Here is a 22,833-nt window from a genome sequence, read left to right as displayed (position 1 = left end):
CAGAGATCATCCTGCACTACCGACAAGGGACAACTTCATGTGTGGCACTTGTAGCAGACCTTATCTTTCCAGACTTGGCTTGTTAAGCCTCCAAAAGAAGTTAATTTGGCCTCACCAAAGTTTTGAGGTTGTATTTTATATCTCAGATCCATGCAGAGATGGCACACTAGTTTACATATGTGTAGGAACTTCATTTATGGTGCTTTAAAATCTCTACTCTTGCTTCTAGGTTTTGCTTCCAGTGCTTTCTACAGTTTGTTTACTTTTCCCTGAGTCCATACACAAGCTTAACGAATCATGCACAGTGAGCATAGATTAGTTACCAGACTCACATAATCAAATACAAAACAATTGAACATTACTTCTGTCACCCCTTGTCGAACTATTTTAAATTAAACCATCCTAAACAACAAACACCTGTGCATCAAGCATTTCTTAAGAGTTCAACTTGTCAGTTTTCTCGAAGTACAGAAATAGTCTTTGAGATACAATGATCTTGATGAATTACTCTGAGATCTACGAATTTGAAGTTGTGGGCTCTGCATGATCAACTCATTTGTGTGAACCTAAGAGACACTTAATCTCAAAGTTATACTGAAGAGGGCGACCTGGCCATCTGTAGATGAAAAGAGGTCGATGACCAGATCCTGATATGGCTAACAATGTAGTCAGCATTTGATGACTGTTGCAGAGATTGAACTTTCTACTGTAGAGATGCATGTGCCAATGTTCACAAGTGGAGATGCAGGCTAGTGCTTCCTGCTCTCCAGCAAAGCATTTGTGTTCAGTTTCCAACAGTGGGTGTGATGCATAAGAGATTGGTCGCTTGCTTCCTTCAATGTACAGCTCCAATTGCATTTTCTGACATATCTGTTCTGACATACATTTTCTGCAGGTGGGTTGAAATGCGTGAGGACTAGTGGCGATCCTATCTTTGCTTTTAATGTGTCAAATGGTGTTGCTCTGCGATTGTCCATTCCCCTTGTGCATCTTTGCATAGTACCATCCTAAGAGGCTCTGCAATCTCTGTACACTTAGGAACAAATTTGTGATAGAAGTTGCTAGTACTGAGGAATGAATCCAACTCTTTCACATTAGATTGGGTCTAAAGCATGTGGATGGCTTTGACATTGTTGTGTGTAGGCTTTACTTCAGCTGTTGTCATTCTGTACCCTAGAAAGTCAATCTTGGATGCCACAGATGTGCATTTGTCTTCATTGAGTGCCAAATTTTGTTGTTCGAGTCAAGTGAGCACAGCTGTTAACTGCTGACCATGTTCTGCTTTGTCCCTTCTATGGACAACAACTTCAAGTCGGTAATGTCTGACAATACTGAAGAAATGATTTTCTGGAATGTGCTGGGCGCTGAACTTGATCCATCAGGCATTCTGTGGTATTTAAACATACCTTCACGAGGTACAAAACTGTAAAATATCAGCTTTGCTCTGGCTTTTGGTATCTGAAGATAGCTCTGTTGCATGTTGAGCTTCATGATGGCTATGGAGTCATGAAATGATGCTGATAATTCTTGGATTGTAGGAAGTGGATACTTGTCTGGAACGATAGCTTTGCTGGTTGCCTTAAGGTCGATGCATAGTTTATGTTTGCCATTTTTGAGTCTATTAGGTTCAGTATCCATGGTAATGAGTTGATTCGCTCAATGATACTGTCTGCTTCTAGTTGTTTCAGTTCCTGTGACACTTCGGCATGGGTTGCAAAGAGCAACTGTCTCAAGTTTTACACAACTGGTGGAACTGATGTGTCAATGCAACTCTCCAATCCCAGTAAATAAGGAAGGATATCTGCATGTGTAATCTGCATTATTGATTACATTAATGTGTGCTCCAGTTGAGTCGAAGGCTATCAAAAAGGTTTATTCCAATATAGCTTCTGCATTTAGCTACATAGAATATTAACCTGTACCGGGTGACATTTTTGTAGTGTACTGCAACTGTGATCATTCCTAAAACTGGAATAAAATTGAAGAGCGTCTGTTGCAGGAGTGAGAGTGTGAAAAATACCAAAGGTAAAGTTTGTCTCTCAAAATCGATACTTTCGTGCCAACATGGATGAGAAATGACACTGAGATGTCCATGATCTTGACTAAGCATTCCTTAAGATAACCTTGTACCTTGCTGTCCACGATTGTATATGCATGCTGTACTTCACTCCGAGGAAGAGACTCCTCCACGTGTTGAATAGATGAAGTCTTTTCTTCAACTTGCGTACCTTCGTGAAATGGTTACACTTTTTCCATTGAGCTGGACCTGGTGATCTGTGAATAGATGACAATTTGGGCAAGGGTTTTGAAGGTACCTGACTGACAGGGCATGTGTTGATGAAGACTGCTGAGGTTTCTTTATCCATAACCCTTGCAATTAAGCTGGCTGGGCAAGCTGTGTCCATGACCCTGAGAGTTCATTTCTGTGTAACCACTTTGAATCTAATATGGCGAATTTGATTTGGACTGCCAAGGTCATGGCTTTCTCCAAGGTTAAATCACCATGAGGAGACATTCCCTAATCCATGGAATTGAAGTTTTTTTTAATTAATTGGTTATGAAATACATTGGTTAGTGTGCCCAACTTATATGTAGAAGCCAACTGGTGCAACACTGTCACGTATTATTTAATGGGTTCATCATTTCCTGGCACCTTTGGCAGAATGTATATCATTTGATCATCACACTTTTCTTTGGCCTGAAGTATTTTTTAAGACCACTTATCGCAGAATCAAATGTAGATGTGTTCTGTGAGCTTCTCGACTATTCGTTGGCCTTCTGCTCTGAGACAATATATGAGTATCACCTACTTGTGGATCGCTACATCCAGACTGTCCGTTCCTGTAGCAAGTAAGTAGGTCTTAAACCCTGAAACCCATCAATTCCATGGCATGGGTAGATCTCCCAGTGAAGAAAGGAAAGGTGCACGTGTCTGTAAATTTAAACTTTTATCCATCATTCTTGTTGCCTTTTTTTTGCATATTTTATATTTCAGATCTATGCAGAGATGACACATGTGTATAGGAGCTTTATTTACAGTGCTTTACGATGTCTGCTCAATGTTTCTAGCTCTTTTGCTTCCAATGTTATGAACAATTTGGTTCAGCTTCAGTCAGAGAGAGGGATGAGATCTGTGGTGAGGAAACATAGTGTGTGACATGAACTAAGAGAATAGCTTCAGTCTTCCCAATATTAAATTGGAGGAAATTTCTGCTCATTCAGTACTGGATGTTGGACAAGCAGTTTGCCAATTTATTGACAGTGAGGTAAAGCTGGGTATCGTCAACATTCTGTGGAAACTGATGCTGAATTTTCAGATAATATCACCAGGGGACAGCATGCAGATAAGAAAGAGGAAGGGCCCTAGAGGAACACAGGTAACTGAGATAAAAACAGAAAATGCTGGAAAAGCTCAGCAGGTCTGGCAGCATCTGTGGGGAGAGAAGCAGAGCTAATGTTTCGAGTCCATATGACTCTTTGGAATTCAGAGGTACCTTTATGGGAATTGGAAGAGAAGATATTAATAGAGATTCTCTGGCTGTGATTAGATAGATAAGAATGGAATCAAACGAGAGCAATCCTACTCAGCTGGACTACAGTAGAGAAGGCTTGGAGGAGGATGGTATGATCAACTGTGTCAAAGGCTGCTGACAGATCAAAAAGGATGCGGAGGGATTGTATATCACAGTCACATCGGATGTCATTTGTGAGTTAGATAAGAGGTGTTTCTGTGACAGGAGCAGAATCCTGATTGGTGGGATACAAACATGGAGTTCTGTGAAAAATGGCACAAATTTGAGAGATGATAACACATTTAGGGACTTTGGAGAGCAAAGGAAGATTGGAGATGGGACGGTGGTTTGCAAGGAAGCAGGATGAGTCAAGGGTCAGTTTTTGGGAAAGGCAGTGATGGTGGAAGATTTGAAGGGAGGAGGGACGGAACCTGAGGAAAAAGAACTTAACAATATTGGTTAACACAGGGGCCAGGAGGAGAAGTTGGGTGGTCAGCAGTTTAGTGGGAATAGGGTGGAAAAAGCTGGATGAAGTCATGGGCATGATGAAGTCAGACAGGGCATGAGGAGAGAAGCTAGTAAAAGATACATCCCTGAATATAATGCCTCAAAATCCCTGCTCCACCCCCCACTACCCAACAGCCACTGAATATCCCCCCTAGCATGAACAACACCGCCTGAATGCTCCAAAAATCCCCTGAATAGCACCCCCACCACCTGAACCTCCTCCTCTCCAACCCGAGCATACACTCCTCCCCCATGAACAGTATCACCTTAACTTACCCTCCCTTGAACATCCTCCTTCCCTGAATATCCCCCCCTTGCAAACATCCTTCCCTGAACAGGCCCCCTAGTGTTCAATCCCAGCCACTGTCGTGCATGCTTGATAAAGTGACCTGGAGCAGAGCTGTCAGTTGCAGGAAGGTATTAGAACTGACATTCACTGATTTAACAGTACTCTAGTTTGTAAGGGGGATGTGCACCCAAAGTAGTTTTGAGCAACCCTTGCCAAGTATATAACCCGCATTATCAGCATTTAATTTTGAGGATAAAATAGTCTATTTTCCATGAGAGAATAAAGCAAAGTTTATTATATTTACAATTACTTTACACTGGATCAGAGACAAAGAGGGAGCTTTAATCCCCAAAAGCAGGTGGAGATGGGAAGTTAAAATGTTTAAAAACCTCAAACTCAAGCCCAATCTGCCTCGAGGTTGCCATTTCCAGTTTTAATGGGGGGGCGGGGGAGGCTTGAAGGGATTGGGTAACCTACCTGCTCCCAGGAGGTAGGTCACTTATTTAAATAATTTAATGAAGCTGCAGCAGACCTCAAGGTTTTACCTTAACTTCAATTTTACACTGACCAAGGTGTTTTCCTGCCTCAGAATATCTGCCAGCTAAAGTGAGGCTGGTATTGCTGGATCCAGCAGGTTAGTGTCTTTGCAGCACAGTTTGTGGGCCAGAGGAGTAGGAGTGCTGCACCCAGCCCACCAACCTATCTATAAACCAGGCTCACGATTGGCTGAAACCCCTCTATCCTCTATCACCCTGAGCCATGCTTTCTCACTGATCTTGCCTTTCCAATCTCCCCAACCAGCATTTTCATCCCTTCTCTCTCTCCTAGTGCTCCCTGGCTGTAGCCTTCAATCTCTCCCTAAACCTTCCAACCTCCCTGTCCCCAACCTTTCTGATCACACCCACACACCCCACCCTTCAGCCTTTCTAATGTTCTTCCCCTGACTTCCAATCTCACCCCACCCTAATTTATCTGAACCCCCCCGCCCCCAATTTTTCCAATCTCCCCCCACCATGACCCTTCCAACCTCCATCATTCCCACCAACCTTTCTGATCTCCCCAACACTCATCTCCCCACCCCTGGCCCTTCCTTCCAATCTTCTTCCAACAGGGAATAAAGTTTAAAAGTGAATATAGGTTGAGATGTTTTAAAATCACAAGAGAAAACACTGAAGAAGTTGTTGAAGTTCAAATTAAACAAAGCTGCTGGGTTTTGACAGACTTTCATTCTGAGGGTCTGAAACAATTGACTCAACCAACTGTGATCCTCTTGGGAACATTTTTCAGAGTTCACTGAACTTGGGCCAAATCCCAGAAGATTGCAAAATAACAAATAACAAATGTGATTCCTACCTTCAAAAAGCAGGGCAAGGGATAAATCATCACATTATGGACTTATAAGCCTAGCTTCCACTGTTGGAAGGGGTGGGGTGGGGGGGGGGGGGGTGGTAGGGTGAAACTGGGGGTTTAGGGTTGGGGTTGGGGTGAAGGCATAGTAGTATTTTCACTGGACTAGTATTCCAGAGATCCAGGGTAATGCTCTGGGGACTTAGATTCAAATCCCACCATGGTGGATGATGAAATTTGAATTCAATAAAAATCTGGAATTAAAATCTGGTGATGACCATGAAACCATTGCTGCTTGTTGTAAAACCCCATCTGCTGTCCTTACCTGGTCTGGCATACACGTGACTCCAGACCTACAGCAATGTGGTTGACTCTTAAATGCCCTCTGAACAAGGGCAATAAATGCTGGCTGAGCCAGTGACACCCACATCCCATGAACAAATAAAAAAAAGTTTGAAGTATTATGAGGGACAACATAAGGGAGCATCTTGAGGGATAATAGCTAGTCTGAGACAGCTGTCCACTAAAAGTTAATATCCAAAAGGTGGTATGTGTGTGTGAACAAATTTTCAGAACAAGGAACAAGAAAGAATAATGGGTTTCAGTAAGGAACTAGATAGGTTCTTATCAACAAATGGAATCCAGAAAGGAAAAGAAAAGTACCAAAGTAATTCTGAGTATAGGAGTGCTAAATGGACCTCCTCGCCTGTTGGGACTGGAAAATCCTGGCCTATGTCATTGTTTTATTGTGAGTGAATTAGCCTATGTGCCTTGTTTGTCAGGTCTCGCTAACAGTCTCGCTAACTCGCTTGAGTAATTTTTTAAGGATATTTTGCCCAGCAGAATAAAGCTTGCCCAATGCCACCAACCTTACCAAAAATATTTGTGCGTGCCAATAATGAACTGCAATTGATTGACTAAATAACAGCTTAGTTGGAAATGTTGAGCATTCTTCAATCAAAAATGAATCGTTGTTCATGTCCGATCAGCAACGTTTATTTGGCCTCTGTTTTTGCCTTTGTTGTGGAGAAGTCTTCACATGTTGGTAGATGTAGATTTCATCTCCATGCAATAGTGGGACAGGAGCTATGTGAGAGAGTGTGGCACTAAACAGGATGATCTCACTGCAACAACAGCTGTAAATTCAGATACATGGGAATCTGATACTGGGAAAAAGGGAAGAATAGCACACCAGGGATGAGAGTGGGCTCCAATTTTTCGGATGCTGCATTAGAGGTCTTGATGGAGGAGGTCGAAGGAAGGATTGTGGCTGGCTGGCGGGCGGTGCAGACAGCCCTTCAGACACACGGTCAAAAGGCAATTGTAGCTATTAGCTGTAGTGGACAATGTGAGGAGTCAAACCCTGAGAACCTGGATGCAGTGCCACAAGTTCAATGACCTCAGTGAATGCATCTTTAAATGTCATAAGTATTAAATGTAGTAGTAGCCTCAAATCACCACACCTTGATCACTCACCTACCAACAATCTTCATCAATCAGGCCTCATATCTGACATTCAAGTGCATCACCTCACCCTCACAACCAAGCACTGCTGTAAGCGCAGATATCGCAGGTTGCACACAGTCAGGTATTCAACCATGACAGTCACGTCAGCCAAACAAATTTCACAACATATTTTCCTCTCCCTTACAGTATGGATGGAGCACAACCAGAGGCAGCAGGAGTTAACTAGAGGAGTTCAAGTGCACCAGCATGTTCTAACACCCATAGAGGAAATTACATTGGCCGTTATTGGGATGGCCACTTTGTGGCCGGCGGCAAGGCCAAAGTCATCTAAGACCACGGTCTCCTTATACCTGCTCCCCCTTCTCACATCCCTCTTCCCACTCGTCTCATGTTCACTTCTGATTTACAAACTGCAGATGCACTGAAAGCATGCACCTCTTGCTTACCCCCCCCTCCCCTGTCCACAACCCACTCTTGTGCCCTTTTCCTTTCAGATTGCCAAGAGGTGCAAACTGATCAGGCAGCTGAGGAATACCAAGAGAAGAATGATGATGATCAATGTTGCAGCTACCATTGCGGCACAAGTGGCAGTCACCCAACATTTGAGTGCTGCAACGGAAGCTCAGACTGTTGTCATAACGGCTGTGGATTGCACTGTGCAAAGGGGCTTGAAAGGTGTTGCAGCAATCCAGCCATCTGTCCTCTTAAGAATTATGACTGCTGAGGCCCTTGAGGTGTGGCAGTGGCCCCATGAAGCATGAGCCTGCTGTTCTGTTCTCTCTCAGGGTGTCAGCATTTGTGCTCCCACCCTGCTGTTGCCTGTCAGTTAGCCAGTTCAGGCTGCTGCAACCCATGTCAGGATGCTGCAATCCATAGCCAGGCGTTCTAGGCTGTTCAAGGTCATCTTCCAAGGTCACCTGTAGTCTCCTTGACTCAAAGTTGGCAACCTTCCACCAATCATACTGCAACCACTGAGATAGGGCAAATAATTGGCAAATGATATTTGTGAGATAGTACATTTTGGTAGGAAAAATAGGGAGGTCACTTATTAATTGGAAGGTGCAAGTCTTGATGAGGGTAGAGAAACAAAGTGATTTCAAAGTACAAATACTTCAGTCACTAAAGGTTGCACCATATAAAAAGCAAACCAAACACTTGGCTTTATTTCCAGAGATATAGAATTGAAAAGTAGGGAAGTTATGCTAAACCTGTATTAAACTTTGGTTAGATGACACATAAAATACTGCACACAGTTCTGGTCAAAATATTATGAAAAGGATGCAGAGGGACTGGAGACAGTGCAGGGAAGATTTACAAGGATGATACCAGAACTGTGTAGTATACATATTAGGAATGGATTGACAAGTTGGATCTCTTTGCTCTTGAAAAGGAAGGTTAAGGGATGACCTAATAATTTTAAATACCTCTATGAAAGGATTTGACAGAGTGGATACAGATACTTGTGGAGAAGAGAATAACTGGAGGCCATCAATATAAGAACTCCAATAGGGGATTCAGAAGAAACTACTTCAAAAACTCCAAAGAGTGGTAAGAATGGAGGAGTGATTGAAGAGAATGATGCATTTAAAGAGAAACTAGACAAGCATATGAAGGTGAAAGGAAAAGATGGTTACAGTGAAAGATTTAGATGAGAAAAGATGGAGGCTCAAGTGGTACATAAACCAGCATGGCCTGGTTGGGCCGAATAGCCTGCTTCTGCGCCATATATCCCATCTAATCCTATGTAGCACTATGTAGGAACATTTATGGTTGATAAAGGCACAGGGAGGCAAGCACTAAGGGAATGATTAATTAACTTCTGTATGCAATATCAGATGGCTTGATTTATAAATTTGGTATAGAATGCTTACTTTATGCTGACTTTTATTTTTACAGTTGGCCAAATGGACATTGTGGTGGTCAATGACAGAGGAAGGTAAGATGTGAACTGTTGGTGAATGGGGAACTGAGGTTGTGGTTGCTGGTATTATACCCAGCTGAGTTCTTCACTGACAGTCTGGGCAGAAAAGCACTGTTGAGGTTGTTGTTGGCATGTTTCCTCCAGCTCTTCCTTTTCCTGTTTGCTGCTTGCTGTACAGTTAGCGGCACAGGCTGTCCCCTCACATTGGTGAGGTTGTACAGCATGCAGCAGAGCATCAGGAATCTTATCACCTGCTTTGAGGTGATTTTTAAAATTCTTTTATGGGATGTGAGCATCCGTGGCACGGTCACCATTTGTTGCCCATCTCAAATTGCCCTTGACAAGGTGATGGTAAGCTGCCTTCTTAAACCGTCGAAGTCCATCTGCTGTAAGATTACCCACAAATGCTGTTAGAAAGGGAGTTCCAGTGACAGTGAAGGAATGGTGATATAGTTCCAAGTCAGGATGATCTGTGAGTGGAGGGGAACTTGCAGGTGGTGGTGTTCCCATGAGTCTGCTGCTTTGTCCTTCGAGGTCGGTTGTGGGTTTGGAAAGTGCTGTCAAAGGAGACTTGGTGAGTTGCTGCAGTGCATGTTGTACATGGTACACTTTGCTGCCACTGTGTGCCAATGATGGAAGTAGTGAATATTTAAGGTGGGGTTTGGGGGTGTCGATCAAGCAAGTTGGTTTGTCCTGGATGGTGTCTAGCTTCTTGGAGCTCCACTAATTCAGATAAGTGGTGAATATTCCACCACATTCCTTGTCGATGATGGACAGGCTTTGGGGAGTTGGGAGATGAATTCTGCGCCTCTGACCTGCTTTTCTGGCCATAGTATTTAACAGCTGATTCAGTTAAGTTTCTGGTCAATGGTAACCCCCAGGATGTTGATGGTGGGGGATTCTGCGATTGTACTGCCATTTAACATCCGGGGGAGATGGTTAGATTTTCCCTTGTTGCAGAGGTTATTGTCTGGCACTTGTGTGGCGCAAAAGTCACAGCTCAATCCTGAATGACGTCCAGGTCTTGTTGCATGCAAGCATGTACTACTTTAGTATCGGAGTCTTGATTGCCACTGAAAATTGTGTGAAGATCATTAATGAAGCAGCTGAAGATGGTTAGTCCTAGGACACTACCCATAGGAATTCCTGCAGCAAAGTTCCTGGGGCTGCAATGATTGACCTTCAACATCCACAACCATCTTCCCCTGTGCTAGGTATGAGTCCAACCAGTGAATAGTTTCCCTTGATTCCCAGTGACTTTGGTTTTTCTAGGGCTCCTTGATGCCACACTCTATCTCACCTCTGGAATTCAGCTCTCTTGTCCAATATTGCATGGCTCTTCCAGAGCAGTCTAGCCAGTAGAAGCAATGTTTCAGTGTGCCAGTGATCTGCACAATCACATTTCATGTGGCAGTATGGCTCTCATAGTATGCATTTTACACTCGTGTGCTTGGTTTGTGAACCAGAGCCATAAGCCATGTGGTCAGCAGATAGACCTTGTTGGTCAGTAGCTACCCTTTGGTTTACTATGGTGACTCGAATGCAGCTGGTACAGTGGACTGCTGCAGAATGAAGGCATTAATGAATGCTGCCAGGATACTAGACACTGACATACGTGATTTGCTGCCTATGGCTACACACACGTTGGATGTTGGAATTTCTTTCAATTATGGCACAGGGCAGAGTTGACATGCATCACCCACAATGCAATGCGCATGCAGTCAATGACACCTGCCTCATGGGGAAGCCTGTGAATCTAGCGAAGCCATATGTTCGCTCCACCTGCTTGAGCCTAGGAAGAGACATGTAATCTGTCTTTGAATAGAGAATGTCATCCCTCATGCAACACTTAATGACAAACAGCAAGATGTTGCTAATATCTTAAGCCCCAGTCTGGAAGGATCCAGATGCATAGAAGTTCATTGCACCTTCATAGCTACTGGCAATGTGGTCTCAGTTTGTAGTTTATAGATGTAGCAGGTGGAAGATTTCAGTGAAGATGTCCTTATAGCGAAGGGTAGATGTTCAAACATTGTTCCTCGCTGAGGTTCAGAGAGTAGAATTGCTCTCTGAACATCCAGCGTGAAAATGGCCTCCTCCCCTTTGCGGCAGCTTATCCTGTTCCGTATATCCTCTGTTCACTCTCCAAGTTGTGCTATATTCCAAGGGGAATGCCAACCTAGCACACCCTTGTCTGGAAGCAACTGGTGTGTGCAGAAGATTTGAAATTAGCAAAGGTGGCCTTCAGCATCTGTCACACCACTCCCCGTAGACTTTACTAACTAAGAATAACTATAGAAAGCACCAAACACTTGTAAAATTGAAGCAAAAGCCAGAATAAATCAACAAGCCACTAACTTGCATGAAGTTGATTATCCCTTTAGCTAGCAGCAGTGGGGGTCCCTTACTGCTATTGAATGTGTGTTCAAAGATTAAGAAAGGGTGTTGGTTGTAACTTTGAGCTCCAAAATGGTACCACTGGCATCAATGTCATGATCTGCCTACTCTGTATGCTTCTGGTAGACATCCACACCAAAGTCTGCACCAATATGGCATCTGCTACAATATCCCCATGTGTGCCATGGGCACCATTTGGAACTCTAAGGACACACATAATGCCCAGAAAATAGGCACCAACAAGCCCAAATCCTCACTCATTGCATTTATATTAGAGCTTTTACCACATAATTAATTGCTTTAGTATGAAGCATGGCTAAGTGGTGAATCAATGTTGAGTGCAATGCAGTAAAAACCTCAGATAAAAGCAAAGTACTGCAGATGCTGGAAATCTGAAACAAAAATTGCTGGAAAAACTCAGGTGTGACAGCATCTGTGGAGAGAAAGACAGAGTTAACGTTTTGAGTCCGTACAGCTCTTCTTCAAGAAGAGCTGTACGGACTCAAAACGTTAACTCTGTCTTTCTCTCCACAGATGCTGTCAGACGTGCTGAGTTTTTCCAGCAATTTTTGTTTTTGTTGCAGTAAAAACCTCATTGTGTACATACTTTCCAGTTCACATTATTAGATCTTTCATTAATCCAATAAAAGTATAAATCAAATAAATAGAATTCATAAATCACTTAACTACATGGGTTCCAAGCAAAATACTGAAGAAATATTTTAACTATTTAAGCAAAATGTTACCAGGGAATATGTCAGATTATTATAGTCCAAAGCTGCACTATACAGTACACCACAATGACATATGACAAAAACTTATGTGCTGCTAGGAACAAATAAATATATTCCTTTCTTGCGAATTTTGATTAATGTCTGGCACGCATTGCAAGAATAAACCCTTAATAGCAAGGTGGAGAATTGCGAAGGCCATTTCCAGCACCAGCGATGTAAAGACATTGTGAAATCTAACCAATGACGCTACGGTGCTGCATAAAAAGCAAAATTCCTTATCAGAATCACTAATTCCATTCCCAAGTAATAAACTGTAGAATTGTAACAGACCAATTAAAAATGATACTGCAGAACATCTCATTGCTCATAGACCATTAAACAGGGGATACAATGAAATGGAGCATGGTGAGACACTGTACAGATGGGCAGTCACATAGTGGATGGGAGCAGGATAGGATGAGTGGGCATGGGACAGGATAAGTGGGAGCAGGATTGAGTAGGGTTAGCTTCCTGATCATGGGAACTTGAGGTTGGAATGTGCAAGCCTGGAGCAGGTGAAGCTTTACTGAAGCTGGGAATGAGAGGATTCCCAGGTCTAAGTGCAGGGACAATGATGTTCTTGTGGTTGAAAAAATGGAGGTTTGCAGTGAAGCAAGATTAAAGACCATTGAGGGGTATATGGATTGATTCTGTATGACATGCAACATATTTGCAATACAGTATTCAACATTACATCAAGTTCCTTTATACAGAGCCTTTAATATAGAAAAACATCCCAAGCATATCAAAGAAGTCTAATCTAACAAAATAGGTGCCTAGTGATAGTATAGGAAGGATAAACAAAAGCTTGGTTGGAGAGGTAGGTTTTAATGAGGGACTTCAAGGAGGGAGGGAATTGGAAAGACAACAAGATTTGGACAGAGTTCTGAAATGTGTGGAGTAGATGGTTGAAGACACAGCAAGCAATGATGGGCAGGGAGGCACAAAAGACCAGAGTCCAGAATTTAGATTCGGTAGGGTGGGGAGAGCTGGGCGGCAGCAAGGGAATTGTAGGATTATTGGAAGTTACAGAGATAGGGAGGGACAAAGTTAAGAAATTTAAACATGAAAATGAAAACTTTAAATTGGAGGTTTTGGGGAACCAGGAATCCATGTAACTCTTTTAGAGTTAAAACAATTAAACTAAATTAACAAAATTAGGATAAATCAGGCACAGCCCCTAATTCAGGTCAGCTGTAAAACCAAGAACAAAGTTTAAAAGAAACTTACAACTTTAAACCAAATTGTGATTAAAGGGGTCAATAAAGCACCCCAGTCCCCGCGGTGCCCACCAAGCACGGAAGGCCTCGAGAGTGCCGGCAGACACTGCGTGCTCCCTCTCCAAGGACACCCGGCCGCGAACGTAGCCGCGGAAGAGGGACAAACAATCGGGCGGGACTCCTCTGTCGATCGCCCGCTGCCTGGACCTGTTAATGGCCAACTTGGCCAGGCTCAAGAGCAGGTTCACGAGGAGGTCCTCCTCCTTCCCGACCCCCTTCTGCACCAGGTCAGGAATCCATGTAGGTGAACAAGGACAAGGATACAGGGAATAGAATTTTTGATGAATTGAAGGTTACAGAGTGAACAATGGGAGGGCAGTTTGGAGAACATTGGAATAATCTCTGAAGAGCCATATGGACTTGAAACATTAACTCTGTTTCTCTGTCTCCATAGATGCTGCCAGACCGGCTGACTTTTTCTAGTATTTTGTTATTTCAGATTTCCAGTATTCGCAGTATTTTGATTTTATATTGGAATAATCAAGTCTGGTAACAAACAAATGGATGAGGATTTCAGTGGCAAATGGGCTGAGGCATTTAAGAACTTGGATCAGTACGCTGACAAATATCAAAGCATTGGATGAATCCTTAATGCACTAAGGTCACACCACAGAGGATCTCATTTGTGACTTTGGTTTAGGGCTGTTTCAGTGCTATGGCAGAGCAGAAACCTGATTGGAGAAATTCAAATTTTGAGTTGTAGCAAAGATGGGAACATATTTGGGAGGCAACTATATCTGAAACAACTTGAGAGTAAAGATAGGTTGGTGACAGGGTAGTTGTTTCCAAGGGCAGAGGGTATGTCTGAGGGAGTGGGACAGTACCTGAGGAGGGGGAACCATTTATAACATAAGCGCAAATAAACACAAAAATGTAAATAATTCTGGGAAAAAAAACAAAGCTTGCCAGTGGCTTTTCTTTTTCTCTTCCCAATTCCCACTTGTAAACAAAAACAGCATATACTGGAATTATTTAGCAGTCAGACAACAACTGTGGACAGAACAGAAAATATTTTGGGTATGCAATTTACAACTAGCAGAAAATAGCTATAGCTTGCTCCATAGTAGTATTTTGCCATGTAAATAGGCAGCAGTGTTACAAGGACAAGTATGGAGAGCTAGGACAGCAGCGTTGCTATTTTGACGTGAGGCTGATAAAGATTGTAAGTACCATAAATATATTGCTTCTACTGAGTATTGTTCATTTACCTGTTTAATGCAAATGGATTTTGCTTTCTGGTTTAGTTTGAGCTTCTGTTTGATACAATATTCATTTGCCTAGTAAAGGTCATGTAGCAGAATATGTTTTATCTCAGTACACTGGAACACCGTGAGGAAGGTCCTCTGTTAAATCTGTGGATTTCACTTTAATTATATATATTAAGCAGGTACTTTGGTGCATAATATGACCATAATATTGGTCCTTATTGAGACTGAATCAAAGGTATTTTGCAATAGCCAAACTTAAGAGCATGGGGAAGAAAGAGGTTTGATTTGGACCAGAATTGGGAGTGGTAAAAGGCATGCTTTTGGGCAGGGAGGAGTAATGGTAGTTTCAAAGGGGCTTGTGCAAGGCATGCTGTCATCAGCGATAGCGGGGCATGAGAAACAGGCCAAAACTTTATTTTGGTGTCTATACATAAAAATCTAAAATTTTTTATTTGGTAATAATGTAAATGGAAAAATACTCATTTCATTTAGGAACTTAAATATTATTCACATCAACCAATTCTGATATAAGGATAGGATTATTATGGAATCTCAACAGCATGGTGTGCAAGAAGAAATATTTATAAATTGTCTAGCTCGTGTGTAATTCCCTGCAGCTGCAGGCACTCATGGGTTAAAAATTTGCAGAATTCCAAACCACTCTTAAATACAGCTATATATAGGACAGAAGAGAAATGGATGTGGATCACAAACCTGCATATCAGCACTTGAGTGCCATCAAAACCCCTGCAAAATGACAGGCTTTAAAATTATCTTATGCTCTTCCACATAACAAAAACTATACTCAGTGCAAATGGGAAATGTCAGTCTATTTAACAATTTGATCTGAAATGGTTTGGCTGCCTGTATGAAGGTTTGTTAACACAGGATTAAAAATTTGTATAGAGGAGAGCATTGCAACCATGGTGGTCATTTGTTCAATTACATCATACAAATACATAAAATTGTTAAATCCAACCAAAAATGTTTAATAAAAGTAAAGACTGAAGAAGAGTCATACGGACTTAAAATGTTAACTCTTGTTTCTCTCTCCACACATGCTGCCAGACCTGTTGAGTTTTTCCAGCATTTCCTGTTTTTATTTCAAAAAGGTTTAATGGTAGTGAAAGAAAAGCATTATTTGTAACAGCATCAATCACATGGTTACAAATCAGCTCTGCTTAGATAACTGGTTTCAGTATTTGTGTCATGTCGATTGATATTGCTCGTAACATCACAGCACAACCTCTGCATGCGCAAAGCAGCATAAAATATGGTGCCTCATTTCACTGCCATGTTTTAAATCTTTATAGATTTCAACACATCTATCAGGTATTTCAACTTCAAAACCAAAGTATCCTGAATAGGTATAGTTTTTCTGAGAAAGTAAAGCTTAAAACTAAGGCCAACAGGAAGTTTCCCCCTCAGTGAATCGGTTGTGAAGAATCTGCACTTTTATGAAAAATGTAGCATTCCTCACCTTGCTGATGGTTCCGTCAACATTAGGAGAGGCAGTAACTGGCTGAGAGTTTGAGCACATAAGGGAGTCCTAACCTACTTTAAGGCTTGTTAGTAGCTTGCAAAAAGCTGGGAAATTCTTTTGTTATAGAGACTTTAGAATCTGATTTGTAGTTATCAGTATTGTCCTATTTCGTGAATCCTGATGAATACAGATCCCTTCAAAATCATGCAAAGCTCGAGCTGCAAGGGCAAACTTGTTACAGGGGATTGCCAGTGCAGTCATGTTCAGCCTTTCCCAATTTTAGTGAACATCTACACAGCTCTTAAGTAAACCTTAGAATTTCAAGAAGGTATTGGGGTCATCTCTGAATATATCTCTCAACCATACTCATTAGGATACATGTCAGTTGTATCTCAGGAGTGATTTTAGGTAATCTCAAGTGTCCTGGTTTAAATATGTCATGTTAATTTCTCAGGATCCTTTGCTGCTGCCTTCTGTAATGAAAATCTTTGGGTGAAACCTCAGCAGAATAGTATAATAGTAGGCAGCACTGTAGTTTTATAGCATTTAGGCACATAGCAACAAAAGTCTCTTATGATTGACATTTTCAATTACCTGATTAGTATTTGCATAGACTCCAGATAAGATTTAGGTGGGAAATGGCTCATCTTTGGCCATGTTATTCATTGGAGGTAATGCTGCTTCTCCAATTTGAAGATGAAATTACAGGACAAAATTGCAATAGATCAAAATGTGCAATGCATAAATGAGCAAGATTTTTTTTCATTAGCCAAGTTAATGCTGTCTTTCAGTTTCACCTCAGTGGGACGGGTATAATTGAAAGACTGAATCTTTGATGCACAGATTCATCTAATCTCATCCATTTTTTAAAGCAATAAAGTCCTGCTTCAGTGTCTATTTATATTTCTTAACTCAATTATTGGAAACGTCAATTCCAGTGCTAAAGTGAATCCGTAGATCGTATTTGAACTTTAGACTACTGTTAAGTATGTATAAGTGTACAGATAACCAGAGGATGATTAATTAGTTTATTATTCCTACACAACCCTTCACTTCAATACATGGCCAATGGCAAAGGCAAGTGGCAAACCAATAGCATATTTTCAATAAACAAATTTCTTCAGTAATCCAAACATTGTTAGGTGAACAAACAAGTCACTCTGTTAAGTTCTTTTTTACACAAACAAAAGCATGAGGCTTTCAACTCTATAGCATCACTAACATACCATTCCCAAGTTATTTGAAAACCTTGTAAATAACAGCAAACTAGATTATGTATTGTGCTCTCATTTCAGTTATTGCTAATGGTCAGAAATTAAAGTTACTTTGAAAATGTTGTTAAGGTAAACAATGATTATGCAACTTTTGACAGTTCTACAAGATACTCTGTCAGCAGATCATGTATCCAAACATCTGTATCTGGGAGGGATGTGTCCACTAAATAAGTCACCACTTTTCGATCCCAGGGATATGCACTCCCATGAACCGTCTGTATTTGAGCTACCAGAGGCTTTCTCTCAACATGGTTACGGAAAACTATTGATGCTTCCTCTGACCACTGTTCACATTTGACACCTGCAAAATATGTATTAAGCATTAGTCCAAGTATCAAGCCCATTTAGTTCAACAGAACCATTGCAAAAAATAAAATGTACATTTTTGTTGATAAAATTTAGGATAAGTAGTACATACATAAAATGTAGGGTTTTTTCCTTGTTTCCTTATTATTATTTTCATAAGCTAATTTCTTGCTTATTCTGCAAAAACTCATCCATTTCCAAAAGAAAAACACAAAAAAAGCACCTCTGTTTCCAGAGTCACAAATAAATTAGAGCCCCAACTCCTGTCTGAGATCATATGAACATATGACTTAGGAGCAGGAGCCCCTCAAGCCTGCTCTGCCATTCAATAAGGTCATGGTTGATTTGAATGTAACCTCAACCCCACATTCCTGCCTATCCCGATAACCTTTCACCACCACCCCCACCCCCCCGCCCCGTTAATCAAGAATCTATCTAGCTCTGCCTTAAATACATTCAAAGACTCTGCTTCCATCGCCTTTTGAGGAAGAGAGTTCCAAAGAATCACAACCCTTAGAAAAAAATTTCTCCTCATCTCTGTCGTAAATGAGCAACCCCTTATTTATAAACAGTGACCCCTAGTTCTAGATTCTCCCACAAGAGGAAACATCGTCTCCATATCTACCCTGTCAAGACCCCTCAGGATGTTAAAGGTTTCAATTAAGTTGCCTCCCACTCTTCTAAATTCCAGTGGATGCAGGCCTAACCTGTCCAGCCCATCCTCATAAGTCAACCCGCCCATTCCTGGTTTTCGTCTAGTAAGCTTTGTCTGAACTGCTTTTAACGCATTTACATTTTTCATTAAATAAGACCAGTACTGTACACAGTACTCCAGATGTGTCACCAATGCCCTGTACAACTGAAGCATAACCTCCCTACTTTTGTAATAAATTGCCCTCACAATAAATGATAACATTCTATTAGCTTTCCCAATTACCTGCTGTACCTGCATTCTAACCTTGTGATTCATGCACTAGGACACCCAGATCCCTCTGAATCTCAGAGCTCTGCAATCTCTCACCATTTAGATAAGAAGCTTTTTTATTTTTTTCTGCCAAAATGGACAATTTCACATTTTCCCACATTATACTCCATTTGCCAGATCTTTGCCTACTTGCTTAACCTATCTACATCACTTGGTAGCCTCCTTACGTCCTCTTCACAATTTACTTTCCTACCTATCTTGTGTCGTCAGCAAATTTAGCAACCACTCCTTCGGTCCCTTCATCTGAGTCATTGAGATAAATTGTAAAAAGTTGATGCCCCAGCACTGATCCCTGTGGCACACTACTCATCACATCCTGCCAACCAGAAAAAGACCCATTTATGCCAACTCTTTGCTTCTTGTTAGCTAGCCAATCTTCTCTCCATGCCAATATGTTATTTTCCTCAATAACCTTTGATGTGGCTCAAACACCTTCTGGAAATCTAAGTACAGTACACCCACCGGTTCCCCTTTTATCCACAACATGTGACTCCTTCAAAGAACTCCAATAAATTAGTTAGACATGATTTCCCTTTCACAAAACCATGTTGACTCTGCCTTGGATTTTTCTAAGTGCCCTGCTATAACATCTTTAATAATAGTTTCTAAAATTTTGCCTTTGACAGATGTTAGGCTAGCTGACCTAGTTTCCTGACTTCTGTCTTGCTCCCTTTTTGAATAAAGGAGGTATATTTGCTATTTTTCAATCTAATGGAACCTTCCCCGAATCTAGGGAGCTTTGCAAAAGTAAAACCAATGCATCAACCATTTCACTAGCAACTTCTTTCAAGGCTTTAGGATGAAGTCCAACCGGATCTGGGGATTTGTCAGCCCCAACAATTTGTTCAGTTCCACTTCCCTGGTGATTGTAATTTTCCCCAAGTTACTCCATCTCTTCTATTTCCCGATTTACAGCTATTTTGGAATGTTTCTTGTGTCCTCTATACTGAAGAGTGAAGCAAAATATCTGTTTAATTCATCTGCCATCTTCCTACTTTCCATTATCAATTCCCCCGATGCACTTTCTATAGGACCGATGCTCACTTTGTTAACTATTTCCTTATTTAAATTTCTATGGAAATTCTTACTATCCATATTTATATTACCAGCTAGCTTTCTCTCGCACTCTAATTTTTCCCTCCTTATTTATCTTTTCGTCATTCTTTGCTGTTCTTTATATTCTTTCCAATTTTCTGACCTGCTACCCATCTTTGTGTAATGATATGCTTTTTTTTTAGGTTTGATTCTGTCTTTAACTTTTTTAGTTAGCTACGGATGGTGGGCCCTCCCCTTGGAAGTTTTCTTTCTCATTAGAATGTATATATTCTGTGTATTCTGAAATATGCCTTTAAATGTCTGCCATTGAGTTTCTATTGACATATCCCTTAACCTTATTTGCCAGTTCACTTTAGATAGCTCTGATATCATGCCCTCATAATTGCCCTTATTTAAGTTTAAAATACTAGTGTTGGCATTCGTTTCTCATAATGAATGTAAAATTCAATCATATTATGATAGTTGCCACCTAGGGGTGCCTTCATGAGGAGGTTATCAATTAATCCTATCTTGTTGCTCAATCACCGGTCTAGTATAGCCTGCTCTCTGGTTGGTCCCAGAATGTGCTACTTTAAGAAACCTTCCCGAAAACATTCTATGAACTCCTCATCTATGCTATCTTTGCCCATCTGATCTCGTTTCCCTGTAGCAGACCAAGCACCGATTTCAATGGGGTGAGAAAGACAGAAAAAGGAAACAAATTCCTCCTTCTCCTTCACTGAACTCCCCTCTCACCAAACTCCAAATCTTCACTCAGTTTGTCAGCTGCATTCTGTTTGCCAAGGCTGTACTAAGGAACCCTGAATTTATAGTAAACTGAACTGGAGCTATAGTAACCAGATTCCAACCAGTTAGCTAATTAACTACTCAGCTCTCACAGCTGAGAGTGAGTTTACCCTGTCTAAACTGCAAGAAAGAAAGAACTAAGCCTGCTTACACAGTGCTTTCCAGTTACTGCTAATTACAGACTAGCTTAGATTTTAGAGCAAAATTTAAGAACAAAATTAACACTTAAAACTCCCCTATCACCAAACTCCAAGTCTTCACTCAGTTAGTCAGCTGCACTCCATTTGCCCACGGAGCTAACATAGTTCACATCAGGAATTGATCCTGGGATTCTGAACATGCAAACTAACTTAATTTATCTAAATTCCAAAAATGTCCTGTCTTAACTGTGAATACTGGGGTACAATTCCAAAAGTGGTATCAGGCTTCCACTACCTGATCTGAACTTCTTTATATAAATCTTTAACAAATTTTCGGTTTATTCCTGTTAAGGTTAATTCATCAAATAATTAGAGGCATAGAAGGGCACCTCGATCCTGGAGTGCACATCCTGTTCAATGTAGGTACTCCAGGATGCTTTGTGTCCTGGACACCACATGTTCAGGAAGTATCATCAGCTGGAGCAGCTCAGTTCCAGGTTTTGAAGTTTCGGCAGCATCTGGTGCATCCACTAGGCTGACATCTATATGGATACCACATTTCTGGAAGTGGTCATACGGCAGTTTAAGGGTATGCAGGCAGAGAGGGAATGGATAGTCAAGGAGAAATAGGCAGAGAGTCCCCAAGTGCATCTTGCTCTCCAATCAGTATTCAGTTCTGATGGCTCAGCTGTACAGGGCTTGGTGGGGTGGGGGGGGAGGTGTGCAGGAAAAGGATTGGGAAAGAAATAGTGATAGGGAATTCTCTAGGGCGAAAAGGCAGGCATTTCTGGAGCAACAGGCATGAATCCAGCAGATAGTACGTTGTCTCCTTTGTGCCAGGGAGAAGGCCGTCACAGAGAGCACTCTGACAGGGGAGATCAAACAGCCAGGGTCATGGTCCATATTGGTACCAACGACATAGGTAAGAGGAATGAGGTCCTGCAAGCAAATTTTAGGGAACTAGAAAACAGACTAGCAATCATGACTTCAAAGGTTGTAATCTCAGGATTGCTCCCAGTGCCACAGATGAGTGAGTATAGAAATTGGATAGAGTTGATGAATGTATGGTTAGAGAGCTGCTACAGGCAGGAAGATTTAAGACTTTAGACTCCTGGGATATCGGGATCAGTTTTCAGGGAGGTGGGGCCCATACAGGTCTGATGGACTGCAACTACAGAGCCAAACCAAATATCCTCCTGGTGTGCTATGCGAGGGCTAAATTGGCAGGGGGAAGGATAAACAAGTACATGAAGGATTGGAAGCAGATAGCATGAGAGAAATAGTAAGGTATTAGGTGGGGTCAGACTAAGGAGGTAATGTATTAAGGTCTAAATTAGATTTACAATGCATGTACAAACATGCAAATCTTGGTTAGTGAGCTGCAGATAGCCACATAGGAATATTGTGGTGATAACAGAGACCTGTTTCAAAAAAGGGCAGGACAAGGTACTAAATATTCCTATTTACAAGGTATTCAGGAAATGCAGAGAGGAAAGAAAGGAGGACGGGTAGCTGTAATGATTAAGGATAAGATTATGGTGCTGGGGAGAGATGATGTTCTGGAGGGGTCAAGGACTGATTCTATTTGGTTAGAATTAAGGATGAATGCATTACAGGGTGTATTGTATAAGCAACCAGCTAGTGGGGAAGATATTAAGGAGCAAATTTACAGGAAAATTATACAGAGGCACAAGGATTGTAGATTACTGATAATGAGGAACTTCAGTTATCTTAATATAGTTTGGGATAGTAATAGTGTAAAGAGCAGAGAGGAAGAAGAGTTTCTGAAGTGTGTTCAAGGGAATTTTCTTAATCAGTATGTTTCCAGCTCAAAGAAGGAGGCCCTGCTGGGCCTGACTCTGGGGAATGGGGTGGGTCAAATGGATCAATGCCAGTCTGGGAACTTTTTGGGAACAGTGATCAGAGTATAAAGTTTAGGTTAAGCATGGAAAAGGACAAGGAGCAATCTAAAGTAAAAAAAAACTTAACTGGAGGAGGGCCAATTTCAATGAGGTGAGAACAGATCTGTCCGAGATAAATCGGGATCAAAGATTGGCAGGTAAAGTTGTAACAGAATATTATTAGGCTTCCTTTAAAGAGGA

The 22,833-nt window shown here is 41.5% G+C and overlaps 1 protein-coding gene and 1 long non-coding RNA gene across 6 annotated transcripts in view; one reads left to right on the top strand and one right to left on the bottom strand.

The window, feature by feature from the left end:
• The window catches only part of LOC121277370, a 33,287-nt gene that overhangs the window by 1,896 nt on the left and 8,558 nt on the right, over positions 1-22,833 (top strand). The window contains exon 2 of the long non-coding RNA XR_005942867.1: positions 9,019-9,058. This is a non-coding gene — a long non-coding RNA (uncharacterized LOC121277370). The remainder of the gene's footprint in view (positions 1-9,018; positions 9,059-22,833) is intronic.
• The window catches only part of LOC121277367 (tudor domain-containing protein 7-like), a 150,207-nt gene continuing 144,572 nt past the window's right edge, over positions 17,199-22,833 (bottom strand). For all 5 annotated transcript variants that reach the window (XM_041186749.1, XM_041186750.1, XM_041186751.1 and 2 more), the window contains one exon: positions 17,199-17,759. In XM_041186749.1, coding sequence (XP_041042683.1) covers positions 17,539-17,759 — 221 coding nt within the window. In that variant the 3' untranslated portion in view covers positions 17,199-17,538. The remainder of the gene's footprint in view (positions 17,760-22,833) is intronic.

Source organism: Carcharodon carcharias, chromosome 4 (genome assembly GCF_017639515.1).
Source record: "Carcharodon carcharias isolate sCarCar2 chromosome 4, sCarCar2.pri, whole genome shotgun sequence".
NCBI classification, from domain to species: domain Eukaryota; kingdom Metazoa; phylum Chordata; class Chondrichthyes; order Lamniformes; family Lamnidae; genus Carcharodon; species Carcharodon carcharias.
The sequence above is the reverse complement of the archived record's forward strand: the minus strand, read 5'-3'. Positions and strand labels throughout refer to the sequence as shown.